The sequence below is a fragment of the Diprion similis genome, chromosome 8 (assembly GCF_021155765.1).
Source record: "Diprion similis isolate iyDipSimi1 chromosome 8, iyDipSimi1.1, whole genome shotgun sequence".
Lineage (NCBI taxonomy): Eukaryota > Metazoa > Arthropoda > Insecta > Hymenoptera > Diprionidae > Diprion > Diprion similis.
In genome coordinates, this window is record NC_060112.1 from 7,004,357 (window position 1) to 7,027,000 (window position 22,644).

Consider the following 22,644-nt stretch of genomic DNA (forward strand, 5'->3'; position numbering starts at 1 on the left):
TGTTATCCAAAGTCGGAACGGGTAAGGATGAGAGTTTTCTATATTTTTGTAGTTGCCAAAGTAGATTTGAAAATTTAAGATCGTCATCTGCAACTCGTCCTTAAATACTCGAATTCATCTAGCGAACAGTTTAATAAACAATCGACTTACCCGATTCTGTTTATTCATGCTTCTCGCTTATGACCGTAGTATGATACTACTATAAGGGTAACCGAATAAAAGTTTGGTAATATTACACGTACTTACTGGTAATTATAATGATCTGAATTTAATAACTGCGGTAACAGAATATATAGTATATTTATGTATATATATATACATACACACACATGTATATGTATGTATATATATATATATATATATATAATATATATATGTAATATATATATATGTAATAGCTCTTACGATATGTACATCAGGTATGTAATATAATTATACATATTATCGTATAGTTCAACGTAAATCCTAACGATTGATATACATATATAGTATAGAAATATATGATAACGGTAATAATATTAATAATAATTTTCAGTGTTACACGGTAAATACTGGATCATTATAATAAACGCAAGTTGAACCGCGTGCGGATAGTGAAGCGAAACGCGTAATACATGTATGTACATGCGTAACAACATACATATCATATAATATAGTAACAGTAATTATAATTATAATAATAATACAGTAATTATAATAATGTATATCCTTAATAGAATTGTACTCTTCGCAATACATGTATACCCTAAATTATGTAATACGTGACGTGAAAAATAAATACTATTACGAACAATAATATATGAATTTCTTTATATAATATATATGGTCATCACTAGTGCATTTATATCGATCGATTATACGGATACTATTCATACTGTATCAAGGCACTGTTAAATCGTTTTTCGAAACTGTAGCTCGGGGTATGTATATTTTTATATCAAAGCACTTATGTATCGAAAATACGATAGCTGCAGTCATTTTGCGATCAGACTCATTGTTTTGTGCATGCGTAAAAACATTTTGTAGGTATCTATTTTCTCATTTCATTTTTGCATTTTCGTCATTTGTATAAAATTCGTTATCTCGATCGCGGATTTCTAATCCGTAGATCTGCGCTCTTGAACACATTTTGCAATTATATTTAGATCAGCGTTTACAACTATTACAAGGTATTATGAAGACAATGTCCTCGCGAAAATAGAATATTAAACATCAGACCTGCTGTATAATATATCATACACTTGATTCGAAATAGATGAATTTTTAGTTTTCATCGTTTCTATGAATGTATAAAAATGGTGTGAAATTATCGATGCTTCACCATTACAATTTCTGTTCGTCATAATACTAAATATGTAGAATTTAAAAAATTTAACTATGCGTAAAATTGACAGATTTAGATTTTTTTGCCTTTTTGCAGATTATAAACCATCGATGCGATATGACGATTTATGATTAATTATCGTCGCAAAATAGGATGCGTTTCATCGATTCAATGGACAAGGTATAAAAGAACCGTGAATGGAATTACATTAAAATAATCATGGCTTGATTGGAAAGAGCGGTCAACACGATGCTAATTTCGAAAGACTAATGAGAAGATGGAATAGTCCAAAAATTATTTTATTGTTAATGTTAAAAGAAAGCAACAAAGTACGCGAACAAGTTTTCTGCCCTCATCAACATCTTTGCAAACCTTGCAATTTGACTTTCCTGTTATACTTGTTTCCTTCGAAACATTATGAAAAAAATATATACCTATAATAATATATGAAATTTAAATACCTACATACTACCATATTACGTATATAGTATGATACAAAATATTCAGATTCGATCGTCTCCATCAGGTAATACAATATCAGAAATCCACCTGCACGAGCCAGCGTTACCGTTGTCATAATTATAATAATTAACCCCGAACATCGAATCTCAGTCGTCAAAATCGTGCCTCAGCTTGATGTAGAGACAAGAACCAAGGATTATGCCGAACAACTCGAGGACCGAAAGGCCAAGACCAACGGCCCCCAAAATGATGAGGTGATCCTTCGTCGTCTCGAGGAATTTGTATATGCAACCCTGTAAAAGAACATATGTGTATATTGTATAATGTACATCAGGTGGAAATATGGAGAGAAAAATATGAAAAAGATATAAATAATTCTCACCGTGTACTGAATGTTGGATGGATGATCCCTTCGACCGCACAAAAGAGACGGCGTCTTGCAACAGCTGTCTGGTACAAGGCTTCGATTTGAAATCACCTGTTTATCTTTTCTCCACTCGCTGTACAGCCAATCTTCAAATCGCATCGCTCCGCAGCATTTGAACTGTATAATATATCGGATTATTTCGTGGACATGTCCGATGAATAAATCATCGTAGGGCAATGCGCCTGCATTTATACAATTCAGGGTCATTTTACAATGGTGGAAAACTAAACAAACGCCGATTGATCGCATGTACTTTCAGTTGCCGAAACACAGGCGGATTTCGAATACATGTACCCTAATTGCAGAAATGCAGGCGGTTTTTACGAATGACCTGTGTCGATAAATCGTGAAGTGAAACAAAACTGCAGTTGAACTATATTCCCACATAAAACTATAATTACATGAAAATTGAAGAATTAACACAAGAAAATGGCACAAATATTTTACAGTTGGAAAAACAGTTGTAGGGGGGGGGGGGGGGGCTAGGGAAAGTTGTATATGAACGAATAGATGAATAATTTATCATCGACCTCTGCTGTACACTTTTATACATGGATAAAAAGTCGCACAGAGCTAATCGGTGAAGTAGAACGGCTATTCACCTCCTTCTGCATTGCATCAATGGCGGCGGTTTCTCTGGATCTTATGGAATAAGTTTCGAGGAAGGTTCGATTCAGGTTCATTCTCATCTCCGGATCGACTTGCTCCTCGTAGAGTCGCGATATCGCTCCAACGCCGGCTTCCAGCACCAGCACGGCCATCACGACGAATATATACTGCATCAAAAGAGCAAAAAAAAAGGACATGTTACTCTTTATCTTCGATTATATGTATAATCTTCTCCAAAAATTACCAGCACATAATAGGTTTTCCATCAGTGATTTTACAGAGAGTCAATTACTAATTACATTTTATATTTAATGAATCTTTTAAACCATACGAAAGAAAACAAAGAAGATGAATTAAAATATGGTACTAAGATCAGCGTTCAGTTTACAAGTCATTATACATGTGGATGCAGAGGAATAAAATAAGAAAAACGAGAGAAGGGATCGCTCGTTCCGTTCTCCTTTCCGCGGCGGTAATCTTGTTGTTGCCCATTACTGATGCCCTTATAGGCAGACCAAGAAGAACTAGAGGAAGAAGAAGAAGAGGTGTATTACGTATAAAAGTTCCTGACCCAGAGGATGATGATCGTGATCGAGGTTGCACCGAGTAAAATCGTCGCTGCGTGTATGCATGAATGTGTTTTGGGTTCAATCCCACGCGTATACGTATACACAGGTATAATACCTTTGTGTATATATGCCTTAAATGTACAAGACTCGTTGAGAAAGAAGGAGAAAGAGAGAGGGAGGGAGGGAGGGAGGGAGGGAGGGAGAGAGAGAAAGAGACGAATTAAGGACCGAAACACGAGTCTCGACTCGCGATCGCGGCCCTTTTACGGCGAAAATTAACTACCGCGTACGATTCTTCGTATGAATACATAGGTGTGTGCATACAAATATAAATAAACTATATATAGGACATTCCGCGCAAACTCGACCAACGAGTATCTCAATAGAATATCTCAGCCAAATATGAATAATCAGAGCTCATATTTGGATGAGATATTCTGTTAGAGATGCTCTACAAAAATTGATGAGCGTTTGCAAAAATTAAATTTTTTTATTTCTTTTTTTTTTTGGCACACCCTAATTTACATGAATGATGAAAACAATTTAGGAATTTTGAGGCTGAAAAATTTCCATCATTTGGAACGGAAACAAACATAAGAAATGTATAACATCAACAAAACCCGTGATTGATTTGTGTAATTGCCAATTCCCATAGTACATTATGTATATTTCTACACAAATATTTTTTACATTCAAACCGAAATCTCTCAGAGTTCATCTGAACTCTCTTATAATTTTCTGCAGGGCACTAAAGAATTTCAAAGGAAAACAAAAAGTTCTGGAGCACAAACGCAAAGCAATGTATATCGAATTACATTGCTGCCCTGGTTGGTTGTATAAGTACACAATTTGAAGTATAATACTAGTAGAATAATCGCGTTTCACCATTGGAATCGCGAATTCATATATACCTCTGCCTACAGCTATAGGCACATACAAATAATACACCGGTATTGTTTTTCATCATTGAGCTCCGTTGATAATGGTGTTTGTAATGGTGGTTCGTTTAAATGGCGATACGTATGTATAGGAATGTTCACACTGTATAATGTGCCTGTCAGCAGGCATAATGGAGTCCCTTGTTTCGTTTGCCAGGTGTTTGTGTCTTTTTTCTTTTTTTTATCCAGGTTTAATATAACCCCATAAGCTGCTGTTCACTGACTAACTGACTGACTGACTGGCTGATTGTGAAGAGTCGACCTTCGGCTTGGCCTGATGATCTCTTTTCATCAATTTGGGAGACTTCATAAATATGCCGACTAGCCAGGGTTTAATTTTGAGTTCCTATTTATTTTCTCCTCTTGTATTTTTACAGCTTAATTATAATCGTTATGTACACGTATATAAATATGACATATATAACAAAAGAATATCACAGGGTTTAAGAAAAAAAAAAATTAAAAAACCTGGAAGGGTCGAAACGATGATAAAAATTGCAAATTAAAACTGATCCTGGATAAAGAAGTTCAAGGGGTGGGCGATCAGATAAGCGATCGCGTTTCACTTACCACAATCAGAATGCATCTGTTCTCCGATGTAACGCCGCCGCACCCGAGCCAGCTAGCAATAATGGCCAAACCACCGGCAGCGATCAGAGCGTAGGCCAATATCGGATAAGTGGATGTAGAGAGTAGAGATATGTAGCTGTGCTTCGATACGACGGTCCAAATGCCGATGCCTCCAACCGCAAGGCCGGAAAGCTGAAAAATAGAAAAAACACAAACGATTCATTTTTCAATGATATTTTTTCAAAAATCTTTCGAGTGGTCCAGTAAATTTTTTCATTTCGTGGTGATTCAACAAAAACTTTGGTATTTAACTGCAACGTTATAATTTCAGATCGGTTTCAATATTCGCTATTTGAATTGGCCAAGTAATTTCGAAGTAGCGAATTTCAGTCGATATCAATATTTTCGGAGGTAGTGCAGATTGATTGTAGAAACAGAAATGGGGATTAATAGAGAAAGAGTATGATATGTGCTGCGTGACAAAAAATAAGTATGCCGGTTAAACTGGATAGCGAGTCGTGAAACATAAAATTCGAATACACGTATACATACGCATTGAATTAAAGATACAAAAATATAGAAAGTCAAATACCTATTTCTGCATCACCTATTTTGTATTTGAACTTTCTGAGTTTTTATATTTTTCCAAGTTTTGAAATTTTCTATTTTCCAACTATGATATCCCCATTTTGTTATTCATCGTATTCAATGAATCACGTTTCGACGTACTTGAAAATTCGATAGTGTGATGCTTCTATTGTGTGGCTAGTTTCTATTTTTCGACCCTTACTCCGAAGTTAAAGAAATCCAACGAAGACGTAGAGAAACAGGAAAAACAAAAAGAAAATATACAATTCCCAACAAGAGTAGACAGATCTTGCGAAAAAAGAAAGAAGGGAAAAGTGGGTACACTGAGAAAAATTTCTAGTTAATGTACGTTAATTTTTTTTAACCATGATCAAAAAATATTATAGCTCTGTGTGAAAAAACAAAAATTAGTTTCGTACGCGTTAGAATTCTTTTCGATTATGGTCACTCCTACTACATTTTCTTCTAACAATTCTGCTAATTTGATGTTCAAAGAATAAATTCATTTCAATGCCTTATTTCAGTGAAAAATCGCAGTCATCTAAACGAAACGGATAACCAGAAAACTGAGAATATTGCCAACTACTTAATAAATACCTACTTTTTTATCATACACGTATATTCTTGCAATTCTTTCCATCTTCAAACCGTGATATCGTTTAAAAAAAAAATCCGATATAACTCTAAGGAATAATGAAATTCTTCTCAGTCTGGTACAAGAAAAATACGAATGAGAGGTAAAAAAAAAAAAAAAACATTAGGGAGATGAAAAAAGATAAGGTCTACAATACCAAATTTTTTAAGATTCAAAAATCAAACTCGTAGGATTTAAAAATACAGAAATTCAAAGTACAGGGATTCAAATAAAAAAAAAAGAAAATCAAGTGATCAGAATATAAAATTCCAAAATGCAGAATCCTCAGAATTCATTTCGATAATATAAAATCGTAAATAAATTCTACATTCTACCGCCCTATATATGTTTCAACATTTCTATATGTTATATTTCTGTACTTTGACTGTCCGCATTTTGATAATTCTAGAAATGATATTTCGGTGTTTTTTAAAATTCTCTAGGTACTTCGGTCGTTCGATGAATCGGTCACTCTAGTTATTTACTTCCACGCCCCCGAGCAGCACGTGTTCAAAAAAGCGGTATTCCTTGAGAGTCTGCATGGGGGGTGGTGAAGGGGTGGGGCTGATTTCTAACTGATCCTGGAGACGCGTGTGGCGTTCAGGCATCAACATTTGTGCTCTGACTGCACCGCATTGGATGATCGCATGGCGACTAGACCAGTAGATTCCAGAAAACCAGTTTTCCCTACACGCCTAACTCTCGCTACTACACCTGTACGTAGCTATATGTATATTATGTGTACATAGTACACTATACATACATATATACATATAATATATACGTATAAGCGCGTGCAGCCCGTTAAACCTTTTATATATACCTTCTTCGCCTAGATTCGTCCATCTATTGCCTACCTACACACTTCCTTTACCTGAACACCCGCGCTAACGGCAAAGCGTCTTAATTGGAAAGCAACGGAGCAGAGGAGAAGAGTTATGTCGTCGCCGCTTCGTCTTCTTCCGTCCGTTCCTTTCCAAACGAGGCGTGCTCAATGAAAAACGGCGCTTGCGATATTTGCCATGTTATTCTAGTATTTTTGCAATCTTAGCACAGACTTCGAGAATCTTGTTTGAATGATTTCGATTCATTCCGTGGAAAAAATTTTAGCAGGATATATTCGATGCAGTGACGGAAAAAATAATAATAATAATAATTCAGGTTGAAAGTTGTATTTTTCAATAGTTGTTTAGCTATTTTTTTTTTTTTCTTAGATATGATACCGATTTATTCAAACTCGAGGAAACGTTTTCTGAACTATAAATATTCTATTTTTCAGCTTGATACTGCTTTGATAATACATTTCGATTGATTTGCGGATATTGAAAATTCTGCGAGGCAAAAATGATATGCTTATTAATTATTTCTAGTAATTACAAACGCATGGATAAATGAATCTTAACTGTATATATGTACAATACTTACAAATAGAACCACGTTGTATATGTGAAGAACGTATTTGAGGAAATTTACAGAGCAGCATCCATCGTCCCTCGTTCTGATCCTGGACGAGGTGCCCGGAAGTCGTTCAGCACCTTTGGCCATTTTTCTTTATTTATTAACATATACACGCGAAAAAAGCTGCGAACCAACGATCTGCGAGAAATCCTCGACTTCCTTTCTTCTTCCGCCGAGTTCAATCGACTTTCGTTACCTCGGAGCCATCGCTTCTGTAAATAAAAAATTGAAAATCATGATATCATCAATCCATCGATGATTGGTAGAGTGTTGCATTTTCGATAAAATCATATAGGTACTCTGAAGTTTTATCGACGATCTTTTTTTTCCCATAAAATTCCACGTAGAAGATAAAAGATAAAGGAAATGCATTTTTGTTTTTTCCATTTTGTTTTCTTCATCCAAATACGAATGGTGAGATGTGCTCGTATTCATTCAGATTGTGCAAAGGGATCTGAAATGGTGAAGTTTTTTTGTACTTTTTTTACACCCGTTAATCGATCAGCTGCATGCCTGCATGTACGAAGATCCTTCGTTCCGTTTCCGTGTTGCGTGCGGTTTAAAATTAAAAATAGATTCCTCTATTTATAAACCGTGATGAAACGATCGGCGTATAGACGCCATGTAAGAATTCTAGCTTGCAATGTATACGTGCAACGTTAAACAGGAATTCAAAAGATTTATTCATTTTTTCTTCATCATTTTCCAAATAACTGTATGACGATACGAAACTACATTTTACATATTTAAAAATCGGCTGAAAATAACGAATCGAGGAAAAATTTTCCAAGGACTGAACTTCAAGAAGAGGATAAAAAGGGGAAAATATTCTGTCCGTGAAAATATTGCAACGATTCAATCGTAGCTTATTTTACTAAATTAGCGTATTACTTTCGCAATGAGAATTTCCGAAGCATCGACCTGCGGCTTAACTCGCCGTTTAAAACGGGAAGTTACGGAACGTGGGAGGAACGGCAGTAGGCCGACGTAATTGTCTCCTTCCTTATATTCTCTTGAGAAGTATAAAATGACGGACGTGCCCACACGCCTTCATAGTCCAAAGAGGAGGTGTTTGAAAAATTACTTTTTCTCCGTGAACGAGATGCGCGGAGAACCGCAGATTAGAAGATAATTAGGGAAATTATAAATTAAGGAAGAAACAGATTAATTAAGAAGGGTCAAAATTAAGGAGAAATCAGATTAAGGGGGCAAAAGAACTAAGGAAGTGGTAAATTGGAGAGAAAATAAATTAAGGAGAAAATGATTCAAGGAGAAGTTAGATTAAGAAGGATAAATAAAGTTTTGTTTACTTTTTACGTAGAATTTATCCATCAATATTATTGCAGAAGCTTTGAGCTCGAAATTCAGGAATGAAAAGAATTATTTAACAAAACTCTGCAATTGAATAGACAATGAGTTTGAAATTCTTAAAGCAACTTTTGTTTTTCCTGTTAAATTTATCTTCAATATTAATGAGAATAGTATTATTCTTTGCATTATGAAAAGGTCTCGAAGTAAAAAATTGCAGCGTATTTCAGCATGATTTTTAAAGTGACAGTATTTTTTAATTTTAAATTATAATATTTTAAAGTTCTTCAGAAATTCTTACAATTTCATAGAATATCAAAACTTTTCATATAACGACACAAGTGTCCAACTCTCTTGTCTCTAATGATCGAAGGTGGACAAAGATTTACGTGACTACACGCTGAAAAGTAGTAAAAAGCAAAAGAAGGAGAAAAATATGCGTTTTATCTCTCATGGGTATAATAATTTCAATTTAACGAAAGCAAGGTGCTACGTAGAAAAGAAAAATCTGAGCAACTAATAATAAGAAAACAACTAAATAAATGACTAAAAAGTTTTATGAAAACTTGTAAAAAAAAAACAACATATCCAATATAAATGAATATTAGTTTCCTTGTTTGCCCCGTACGCATTCCCATGACTTTCATCCGATTGCGATGAAACTTTGTTGAATTGTGCGCACGTTCGCGAAGATTTTTGAATTAGTACAACCATTTTACAGTAGGTGGCGCGCGAGTCGCTTCAACAAATTAACCTTTAAAATTAATGTTTTCGAATTAACAATTTCGTTCTTTGAAAGGCATTGCAATGCATCCCGGGAACGAAATCGCGGGCAGCAGCTATATATGTATAAAAAAAAAAACTCAATATCTTTCTGACGTGTATTCGCCTATATCTCCAGAACGACGGAACCGATTTTGATTCTTTTTTTTTCTGCGAATAGCTACAACGTCTGACCATGTTTCAGACTACATTTCGTTACAAGCAGATTGATAGTTTTCGAGAAATAACAATATTTGTAAACCATGTCAGAACAGGATCACAGACTTATGCGAACGCTAACTAAACTTTTATGGATAGAGGTTAGGTTAGCTACGGTTCTGTTCGATTCTAGGTTAGGTCGGATATTATTATCAGTCTTGGTTAAAATATTCCCAACTGTAAGCAAGATTTTCTTATCTCAACAGAATTTTCAGTTTATCACATTAAATTTGGACGCAGGCGAAGCTGCGACGAACTGCTATAGTCATATACATACAATTTATTTAGACGGATAATTCTCATGTCCGAAAGCCAACGCATATAATATATATATATACACACATATATTCATTCATATTTTATAAATATGTATATAATCGTATGGTGTCTTGCTGCAACATATCATCTATGTATCGTATAATAATGTACATAATATAGAGACGTATATATGCAGACATGTAACCCATAAAGCAGCGTGGGCGAAGCGGTTTCTTCAGGATCTTGGAGCGCGCTGCAGCTTTCTTCTTGCCATCTGCCGTCGAATATAGCGCAAGACACACCCGACGAAATTTCTGTACATCTAATTTTTGACTCGGTGAAACGAATATAACAATGTCGTTGTAAAAAACATTTTTATTATTTGAATAGTACACCTCAATCATTTTTTTTTTTTTTTTATACATATATTTTCTTTATGAGACAGGGATTTTCGTTACCATTTTTTACCACGAATTTTGGAAATGCATAAAGATAGGGGTAAAAACGAGATGATTGACATAATTCAACGAATCCGTTGTACGGTGGAAAAAAAATTGTTAGCTCGTTAATTCGGAAATGTAAATAATCTGGAACGAGTATAGAAAAAAAGGTAGGGATAATTGGCCTGATAATCGCATCTGTATGTATGCGTAATATATAGGTATAGTATATTATACAGATATCTTCTTATTATTCTTTTTCTTATTCTGCTCGTTCTTACGCAACGGAATTGATGCGAGACTGACGCGGTTGAATTTTATCAATGGACTGCTGCTACTACTACCAACTACTACTACTACTACTACTACTACCGATACTCGAAGTATAAGCTGCCGCCTTTATGGCGCGCTGAAACGTCAATGAATATAGGTAAGCGAAAGAACGAACGAGCGGACGAACGAATGAATGAATGAACGAACAAATGAACGAAAGAACGAACGGACGAATGAATGAATAGTTTTTGACAGATTTTCATGGATGTTTTCAACGTATTTTCCTCATTCCTTATAATAATTCATACGTGATTTCAAAATTCCACAAAACATCGACTGTGAAGAATATGGCATAGAGAAAAAAAGCAACAAACAATATACGACTAAATATCGAAGCCGAAGAGTATAATGAAAAATAAGATATCATTTTTTCAACGAATATACTTGAAAGAAAATTTAAAAGAGCCAATAAGACTCAGAATTATAAGAGAAAAACTTTAAACTTTTTTTCTATCAACTTCAATTATAAAGACTTGATATTAAAATTTCGCTTTTTCGCATCATCGAATGATTTCGATGACCATATTCGTACAGCCGAAAATGATTGAAGTTGATTGAAGATTTTTTATTTTAATATTCTTAATTTTTTGCATAATACATACACGTTAAATAAAGTTTATACGTAAAATATATGAACATTTTTCGATTTTCTTGTTAAACAATTACTGTGTAACTGAGTGACGACAGTTCTACTCGAAAAAAATTCCCTACTTTTCCCTGATTCTTCCGATAAAAAAATTCAAAATTTCCCTGTAATTTTGGGTGTGCAGCTTTTATGACCGAAAACTCCAGAAATTGTGCACCTAGGGTATATATAAAGTTAAATTAAAAACACACAAACAATCAAAAATCGAACAATTATATTTCCGAAAGTTATCTTATTGTTTAATATTCATTTATAAAAAAGGTACAATTTCCCCTGTCAACCGTCATAATTCCCCCACTTTTTTTCATTCTGTCGCCACCCTGTATAATATATTCCTTCATTTTTCCACCCCATCCAATTACACAAATATAATAATAACGCCCATACATTCTAAATTATAATTGGCGACACCTCGTTTCTCTCGCTTCGCACACCGCATGCGTACGATGTGTTAGGTGTAATCTAGTATCAATTTATACGTATATCCATCATCCGATATACGTATGTATAAGACAGCAGGAACAAGCCAATAATAACACTTGTTAAGAGAGGAGATAGGGTGCAGGCAGAGGCAAGGTTAACGCGATTGCAGGGCGATTGAGGCGATTGGTAAATTGCCTCCTCTTCTGCTGCTGCTGCTGCTGCTGCTGCTCCTCGCAAATTGCTGTCTCTCTCGTTCCGGGGGACATGGTTGAATAAATGAGGATATATAACGTTTCACTGCATACGTGGCTCAAGGATGAGAGTGGATCGGCGATCCGACTATGGATGTTTATCGTGTGATAATATGCAATGTATACATTGCGTAATCTGCGTTGCGATTTATGGTTGGGTTAAAGTTAAATTCCGAATGTAAAAATTTGCGAAAACTTCTAATTCCGGATTATTTCGCGGCGAAAGTTGAATTGACGAAATTAAGCTTTCACGAAACAGCTAAGTTCCGAATGCTTGGAAAGGCAATGGCTCAAAGTTCTGAAATGTGAGATTCAAAAAAATTCAAGTTAAGATATATGTATAGACCAAAGTTCCGAAGAGTATGGTTTCGATGGAGAGAAATTGCGAAAACCAAAATATACTCACGCAGCGTAGTTTACTCAATGAGTGAGTGTAAAAAAAAAAATCAGAAAAAACGAATATCAAAACGAACGAGATTCCGAAAATCCAAAACAAAGAACGATCAAAGTGATGAAATTTCACCAAGCTGGATATTCACAGTTCTGAAAATCTTCGATCATTCAGAATTTTGATGTAGCAGATTTTTCAATTTTCTCATTTTCGCGCATTCGGATTTTTTCCAATTTAAACCGTATCAAAATATAACTGTAATTTCAATTCTATAATGAAAATTTATTTTTACTTTCAAAATTCAATTTGTGCGACAGTTTTTTTTTTTTTTTCTTCTTCTTCTTCAAAGTTTCTTTTTAACTTTCTCGACACATTCTAAATAAAAGAAATTACTTGTTTTTCTCATGTACGATCACTTTGGAATATTCTGTATTTTATCATGGAGACGCGGTTTTTTTTAAAACCTTTTTTTACTCGTATCTAACATAATTACGTGAACGACGACCACGAGGTAAAATTACCGCAATACACGCAGAAAAGCGACTCTCGGAGATGATAAAGTCTCAGATTGTATACTCGTGGTCTCATGATTGCGTTTTCAACTTATTCAGCGCAATTTAATGCTTCGCCATGCACAGATGTATTATATTTTTAACCAGAAACTGATTCGGCGCCTTTCTCACATTTTGACGGTGGTAAAACATAACATAATGAGTAAATAAATTCAACCAAGCGAACATGATACTCAGAGAAATTGTTATTTTATAAAATATCATGTAATAGGAAGTCGAAAAATCAAATGAGTAAATTCCTTTTTCAACATTACTGTCACGTTATAGAAATATTAATAAAATATCCCATTGGAAACAGATTGTAGAGCAAAATTTATTCACTATATTATTATTATAGGATTTTACGCGTTGCATCCCACGCCATCAGCTCTCCTCCTCTTCATACTCTCACGGGGCGCGAACCGAATGGAATGTAACAGTACGAAATGAAATGGAATAAAATTGAACGGTAAATGCATGTATGCAACGTATATATAAAATATAAATATGGGATTTCTCACTTACCTGAGAATAAATTCGGTAGCTGTAAAGCAAAATAGGAATAATGATAATATAAATAATTCGTGTAAAAAACTATGAAGCACGGATCATAAAGGGAAAAAATTAGTCGAATTAATGCAGCAACTTGCGCGAGTCAATTTTTTATTTTCTTTGTTCAAAATTTCTGATTTTCTCTGTTTTCAGAGAAAAATGGAAGTTATTGCAATCGTCCGGGAAATAAAAAGTTGAGTTTTCACTAGATCTCGACGTCTGATGTCTCGATATCTAATGTAAAAAAATATTCCGATTTTGGTAGAAATTGATCGGCGGCGTCTTTTTGGGGTCATCAATGACGGATACATGGTCAGACTTCCAAGATTTTTAGCGGTAAATCTATTACGTAATTTGGTGTCGAAAGGCTTTAAAATCTTTAATCACTAATCTGAAGTCGTAGTTCGAAATTCGAATTGGATATTATTTTTTTTTCTCTATGAACTTAGAACCTGCAGTGTGAGAACGGGAAGTTCGAGAGTTGGCTCATGGCCAGTCTGGAGTCGATTATCTTTTTCTTTAATTCCCTCTGTTTCGCTCTTTCGCTCTCTCTTCCTCTTTTTCTTGAATCAAAAGAGGAATTTCATTTTGTACGGAAGGTGCAATTTTGTATTGTGATACAGTTGGTATGGAATCGATGCCATCACAATTTCAGGAATTTATTTATTTATTTAATTATTTTTGAGTAAGTAATCAACAAGATTATTATCCATTTCTTCTTATCTATCCCTCAATCTATGTTAAATATAAATATCGTATCTCGCGTCTATTGGATAAATATTGTGCAGAAGTAACAAAGTTCCTCCTTAATGAAAAGGGGGAAAAGGAAAAAAAGTCAAAAAATCGATATTGTGATTTAAAAAAAAGTATACAACAAAACGACGAGAAAAAAAAATACGAGAAAAAGGCAGAACGATAAATCAAGATACGATAAGATCGTGATATAAAGTAAAATGATAGCTAATTCATTTTTTAATATATAATGTATTACATACCTAACTTAGCGCAAAAAGAAAGTCAAAATAGGAAAAAATGATACACGTGTATATATGTAGATAAAACACAAACAATTCGTTCTATTACAGTTTGTCGTTATAGTCGATCTCTGGCAATCAAAAAAAAAGAAAGAAAGAAAAAAAAAACTTGTAATGATGTTGAATATATAAATGATCTTAAAATAAGCTAGTGAAACGTTTTGTAATGAAAAAATAAATGAAAGCGGAAAAGGGGAAGAGGGGAGGGGGGGGGGGAGGCGTATGGTACATAAATTAACGAATTAAATTTATGAACGGGCTACGCGGCGTTTCAGATATGTCGTATAACTTCATACGTATTTTCATACGTAGATACATAGAAAATAGGTAAACACAGACACGCACCTGCTTGCAACAACAGCAGCACCTGCAGCAACGTTATATCCAATTAGTATAATTACACATCACGTATAAGGATAGAATACATTATTATAACGGTGGCACGTTGCACAAATATTGAATCACGTATAGTGTATATTAAGCGTAGCTTATACGGCGACCATTCGGTGCAGCAGCAGCAGCAGCAGCAGCGGCAGCAGTAAGATATAAATAATATATCTACAACAATGTTTAATTCTCCGCGACGGGTAATTGAAACAAAAAAGAACAAATTATGCGTATTAATCTAATTTGAAAAGCAAGGAAAAAAAAAAAACCTTTCAATGAAATTAAAAATTTCGTTGTAAGGTTCAAGAGAAAAAACTAAAAAAAAAAATAACGAACGACTGAATAAAAAAAAAATTAAAAAATAACTAACAAAAATGAAAAAGAAAAAACATATCGTCGAATTGGCAAGGAACGCCCCATATGCAATTACGTCACGTGGCGTATATCGTATCTATGTATCTACAAATCTTTATCTACAAATATACGTGTACATCTGATATACATATGTATCTATGTATATGTATATATACAGGTTGATAAGACAGTTACCAGGTATACTATACACATAACCCGTAACATGTATAGCGGAACTGTTCTAGTTTCGGCGATGAATGTAGGTTATTGCGGTATATAACGCTTAGGTATACACGTACATACATGCATATACATGCCGTGTATAAAGTGTATGTACAGAGTAAATACGCCGTTAAACACGCAATATAAACGTATATAATATATATGCATACATACGTGTAGGATGAAGTTCAAAAAAAAAAGGAAAAAAAGTTTTTTGTGAAAAATAAAAAAATTGTATCAATGTACACAGTTTTACCAAATCGTGCGGCACTTTCAAGTTATTGTAATAAAAATTACATAAAAACGAAGAAAAAGAAAATCTCCGCGGAACTTGTTCAAGTCTCGCTCTTTAGGTATTCATTGTTGATAACTGTTCTTTTGTTTTTATTATTTTTCGTTGTTTTTTTTTTTTTTTTTTTTTTTTTTTCCACTCCGCTCACTCGGAGAAAAATACATAATTAATTATACTACAATTTCGATGCGAATCTGTACAGGAGGCCTATTCCAGGCCAACTCGAGAAATGATTTTCTCTCGTTATTTTTTAAATCATCGGTGGAAAATGGTGAGAGAAAATCATTTCTCGAGTTGGCTTGGAACGCATGACGAAAGGCAAAAAAAAAAAACGAAAAATAAAAAACAAAATCAGCCACGTCGCAAAAAAAAAAAAAAAAAACATATATCACGTCGTGTCTACATTATATACGTTGTATATATAGTGTGTGTAATGTATACGCAAAATATCCATTAGGTGACGAAGCAAGGCAGAGAGAGGAAGAGGATTATTAAATTACACAGGCATGAACCGACGGCGAGGAGAGTTAGTGACATCCACGCCACGGTGAAGAGAGAAAAAGAGAGAAAGAGAGAGAGAGACGCAGCAAATAAAAAAAAAAAAAAAAAAAAAAAAAAAACATGCAGTCAAAAGTCAATTACTTTAATTAGGTTAACCGGCCTGATTTTAGTCACGAATTCCATAAACATATATATGTATATATACACACAATTTTTTTAACTTTCATCTGCAACGAGAAGTTGTTTATTAGACCAGATTCATCCGAGCCATAAAGCCCTGCACTTAGCTAGCGGTATGATCGTATCATCGAGCTTGTACTAGAGGCATTCATGAACATATAGAGTGCATGTCTGTATGTACATATATACATATATGTATAGATATCCTCCTACTCTTCCACCTCTAATTGATAATATCTGCAGTGTGCATGGCGAGATATCTATAAAGCGTGTCTGTTTCGTCTCTGGATCTTTACATGTACATCATATACTATACATATACATGGTATGTTGGGAATACACTATACATGTACTGTATCATGCGCCATGTGGATAGTTTCGTGAAGAGTAACAGAAACAACAAAAAAAAAAAAAAAAGTAAAAAAAACGAGAGAAAGTAATTCTATACGCAAACAGTTGAGTGATTAACGAAAGGGGTGATTTAAAAAACGCGAGATTTAAATGAGGACATATTAATCCTCCGCAACGAGAGATGAGAGATGAGAAAAGTGAATGAAAAATAAGTGGAAATGAAATCCTTTTCATCCTCCAAGTATTCGTTTTTTTTTCTTTCTTTCTTTCTCTAAGTATAGTTTCTTTTTTCTTCTCTCGCCAAACTCGTGGAAAGAATTATAATCAAATAATGAAGATATCACGATGTAACACGGTGTAATATATTTCTCGATCAATTGACTCGGGTCAATTGATCAATTACTCAATTTACCCGATTAAGGTTTCTTTTCACCACTGTATCAATTTTTTTTGTTTTGTTTCTTTTTTCCTCCCCCCTCTCATCATCACGATGATCTTATATTTCTTCTCTTCTTTTTTCTCCCCTCCGTTTGATCGTTACTTTCGGCGACATATTCTTTTATAAATATAAACTCGGTAATAAATCCTGCATCATTTGTAGTCCGGTGTATGATAAAAATTCGCAGCAGCATTCGAACATTCAACTACTTTAGTCCTTGTTGTTATTATTATCAACATTATCATCATCATTATTATTATACGCTGCACAGCAAACGACGATGTTATAAATTTTACTCATTATAAGGTAGGTACCTTATATAATCGCGTCCCGTATTCGTTTCGTGCAACACCCATACAAACGCAGACTATCAATGCGTCTTCTAATTACAGCGCTACCTATGATGATAAAATAAGACTTTGGGCCCAGTAAAACACACGTGCATATACGAGCATATACGCTTGATTCTGTGCTTGTATTCCATGCACGAAGCCAATACAGATTTGATTAGTTGTATAAATATGCAATCGTTTACGTATGCATGTATGATTTACACATACGTACGTATATAGGTACGTATATAGTTATCAGCTGCGCAACGTGAACACGTGCGTATACTTATATGGAAAAGGCTCTAAGACTCGAGAAGTTTTCAACGTCTAAGTCTATACGCTGTACATATACTATTACGTATACATAGACTCACAAGTGCATATTATACTCTAGTATATGTATAATGATGATTGGAGAAAGTTTAACGAGAAATTATTGTAAAGCGGCTGTATAATGATGATAATGATAACAGCAACATCAACAACGACAATAGCGATGTACGTTGAGTGAATTGAGAAAATCAAAAGAGGTAGAAAAAACAAAAAACAACAACAAAAACATTTTCAAAACATAATTAAAAACAAATTGTATGAAACTGTATCTATACAGATACGTATAATAAAATTCTTAAACTATTATTAAAGTTGAGAGAGTGATTCGTTACCATTTGTGGTTGTGCATGCGTGGATGCAGTAACTGTCAGCATCGTTTAGCATGATAATAGTTAAAGGAAAGTTCGGTCTCGGTCGTTGGATAATAGGAGAAGAAGAGTTCTTAAAAGACGATATTGCCGGCCAGCTATAGCCAGACTATACATAGCTTTTACATGCAAGCCCGTTTGTACAACACTTATCTCTCTATCTTCCACTTTATACGTACACACACACACCACACACACACACGCAGATATATATGTACTTATCTATATGTATTATTTACCTACGGACTTTTCTCACGATCGCCCACGAAGACTATATATATATGTATATATATATATATATATTATGTACCTATAGGTATACAGTATGTATGTATTGTGAATCCACGGACCAGGTGAATCTTAGATTGGTAAAATACCATCTCACGTATATACGCACCCGATCCTTATATGTATTTCCACCCGAATTTTGTTTCATCTCACAGTGCGATTTCGATCGACACACGATAATTGTGTACTCTATGTTTAGACTGTTCTTGGAATTGTGATGGAAAATGATGATACCTGTTATTCCTGCTACCTGTTACGGATACATACATACATACATACATACATACATACGTACGTACGTAAGGATTTTCAAACCCGACCCTTAAATCTGCGCGCCGCCCAGAAACCGAGGGGTGATTTTCCACGAATTTTACGGATTTCCATCCTGCAGGTAGGTAGGTACTACAGACATATAAAAGGTAGGTACATACAGGGGGTTCACTATATTATATACCCAAGGTCCAAGGAGTAAATACACGAAATAATTGACAATGAGCCGCAGGTGCAGCAGCTAGCACCAGTTTTGTAAGTTCCTTGTTAATTTTCCTTTCTTTTTTTGCTAAAATTTGTCCTCCCAATTCCGTTTGAATTTATTCTATTATATTACTCAGCGTATATCGATTGATTATAGTCGTTGTTAAATAATTAAATTTCTTTGCCCGAGCAATATATTAGGCAATTTTCTTTTCTATAACAAGCAAAGAAATGTAATAATTTATCAACGACTATAATCAATCTGATTGTAATGTTACAAGTAAATATGGCGTGAATTTTCATACGACTGCTGCTGCTGCTGTTGCTGCTGCGATTTTCTCGAATAAAAAGCACTCCTCTACCAGCAAGGTAAATGCTAGCGTATGACCTTTGACACCCCTCTTCCTTCACCCGATTTAACGATTCTTCACGGCCGGTATGTTACACACTGCAAGTATGATTCGCAGGTGTGTAAGTATATATCGACGCACGAAGATGAACACAGGTTGTTGCAGCAAAATAATAAACGGTTGTAATTAAAAAAGCCTGCAGCATGTACGTACAGAGTATCCTGTAAGACTATAATACTCACGGAAATTGGAAATCTAAAATTATACGTTACATAGTACGCTTGCACATATGTGCAGGCGAAGAGCGTATATTTGCATTTAATACCTGCGGTATGATAATCCACAAATCCGATTTAAACTGCAGCTGAATTATCGTGTATATTATATGTACATATATACTGCAATATTTTTTTTCCCTTCACATATTGTGTGACAGTATAAAAAGTACCGTCTCTGCAACGCGGTTAAAACAATTTAGAGAACATTCATATTCAGTTTCTTGGACAGTAATATTTTTTTTAACATTATCCGCAATATTCTTTTCATATTTTTATATAATAGAAATATTTCTCTGTGTAGTTGAGTTACGTATATCCCTATACATACATGCGAACGTAATACGACAATCGTCACAGTGCCCGAAGCTGCAAGAGTAGGTATATTATACACAGGATACGCGTGTAATAGTGAAACGACTCACAGCTCAAGGTTCGCCATAGATAAAAATAGAAGATTCGTGTACGCGCACGTACGTACACACGCAGCAGACACGCGTGCATGTATTTAAGATAGGACGTCATCGTCGCCTTTGCCTCCCCCTCTGATCACGAAATTTTATATCATAGCTATAAGCCCGCAGAGATGATCCGTCTTCTCAGAATTTCACATTTATTTATACCGCAAAATATAATACTCGAAGCATTGTCGCAAGGCATGCAATAAAGTATTTTATACGAAGAGGAGACGTAAGTAAAACTCGATTAAAAATCTCTATACTTTTCTCGGAACCATAGGAGGAAAAGAAAAAGGTAATGGAGAAAGCAAACACAGGTGTATGCATCCAACTCAAAGTACTGCATAACGCAAGTGTTATGTACAAAAACATGAAACACAACACGTGCATACGAGAGATGGAAAAACAAACGAACTCCTGTTCGGCGCAGATGTTATTGATCAAGTTTAATTATTTTTGGAAAGCGAGTTTGACGAGGGAAAAATAACATCGAAAAAGGTTTCAAGTCGCTTGGTTTTCACCTCTTTCGATATTATCGCCCTGACAAAAGTTGATCAATGCCCGTTTCACCGATCATTATCGCTCGTCGTATTTTTCTTCTCTCTTCATTCTATCTACTATCATGCAGACATTCGACCAACGTGAAATCAATATAATTCATTTCACGCGAGGCTACGATTTGCGATAAGCGTTACATCGACGAGTCTCTAAATCGCGATTACAAAAAGAAACAACAAGGAAATTGCAAAAGCATTGTGGTGAATTAAAAATCAGAACACATTTGGAACAGCGTTTGCGATGCGTTCTTCTAAATTGCCTGCAATTCTCTACACGCAAAAAACAAACGAATAAGCAGAAACTCACCCATAAAGTGCCAAGTAGTTTGGTAAATTCGTGAAGTGGAGATGTAACGGAAGATGTCGAAGTTGGCGTTGAAACCGGCCGGCAAAAAGTCCGTGGTTATAGCTGTAAGTTCAAGTGCAAGAAAAAAAAAGAACCGCGAGGACTTGACGCTCTCTGATTCTCACTGATTGTCACCAAACAGCACGAACACCAACAGTAACAGCAATCAGTTATAACACAGCGTCTCGCTATGCCGGTCTTTATCAATGTGCACAGCACGCGTTGCAAATCAAAGAATGCAGAGCGAGGAGCGTCAGCAGGTTAGCGAATGCGTTTGATTTTAGAAATTCATGCCGCGACTCGAGTTACGTAACCCATACTAACAGTCGGTCATTTTACATAAGGTTGTCGCGTGGTGCACGCACGTTTCACGGTTCGCCGCGGCCTTTTTATTGCGCACTTGTAACAACAACGCCGATGTCGATAAGATCTTCCTGGTTCCGTTCCTCGCCTTTCCTTTCCCTTCCTTTCCGCCGACGACGTCACAAAAAACTTGGAATTCCGGATCACCCACGCGAACCGGAGTCCCCTTTTGTCTTCGCGGGATTATCCACGTGCCTCGGACGATACTGATCGCGATGCCGAAACAAAACAACGCGGTCACGTGACAGAGCGCGCGCTTATCCGCCGGCAGTTCCTGATGCGTCGAACGCCTCGGCGACACTGAGAACCGCGGCACGGAACACAAGTGCGATTCAAGATTCGAATCGAGCGCCACGCCTCTGTCGGTCGGTCGGTAAAGTAACTAACCGAACCGCGGCGAACTTCGGGGACTTCGAGGGCCCCTGCCGTGATTATACATACGTGCGAAGTCTTCTAGCCTAAAGTATCATTCACAATTGACTTACAGCAGTGATAGTGCAGTGCACGAGTTTGAAAATACGAATACCATGCAAGCGTTTACAATTAATGGTTTATTACTAACGCTAATCGGATGTGAACGCTCGCATGGTATTCGTATTTCCAAACTTCCGCACTGCACTGCCATTGCAATAAGTCAATTGTGAATGACACTTTATGGGGCTTTCCGTAACTGGAAATGGACGAGATAAATTCATAGTCGGGCAGCGCCCTCTGCGTTGCGCAACTCAAGCTGGTAAACGGTTGATACGTAAAGACGACAAGAACTAATGTTAATTGTCACGTTTAGCCGGATAGATAATGCAGCATGACTGTGAAATGACTACCGAATGAAATTTTCGTGTATCGCCGTATAGACGCCGTATATCCTCCACAACTGTGCAAATTCGTTTGAGACAATCCGTTTCGGCCAAATTCAGTAATGTTACTCTCTGCATCTAAGTCACATCGATAAAAATAATGTCATTTGAATACGTGGACAGTAGAGATACGAGTATACACGATTGCTTGTTAGAAACTAGTTCTTGAT

The 22,644-nt window shown here is 35.5% G+C and overlaps 1 protein-coding gene across 1 annotated transcript; it reads right to left on the reverse strand.

Annotated features, from left to right (window-relative positions):
- Positions 1–1,720: 1,720 nt before the first annotated feature.
- Positions 1,721–21,922, reverse strand: LOC124409748 (CD151 antigen-like). The gene is made up of 6 exons (XM_046887554.1): positions 21,216–21,922; positions 7,547–7,791; positions 4,900–5,091; positions 2,816–2,989; positions 2,169–2,330; positions 1,721–2,079 (listed from the first exon to the last, which is right to left on the reverse strand). Exons 2-6 carry the CDS (start codon positions 7,664–7,666, stop codon positions 1,933–1,935), a joined length of 795 nt encoding a protein of 264 aa, XP_046743510.1. The 5' UTR covers positions 7,667–7,791; positions 21,216–21,922; the 3' UTR covers positions 1,721–1,932.
- Between the last annotated feature and the right edge of the window lie 722 nt (positions 21,923–22,644).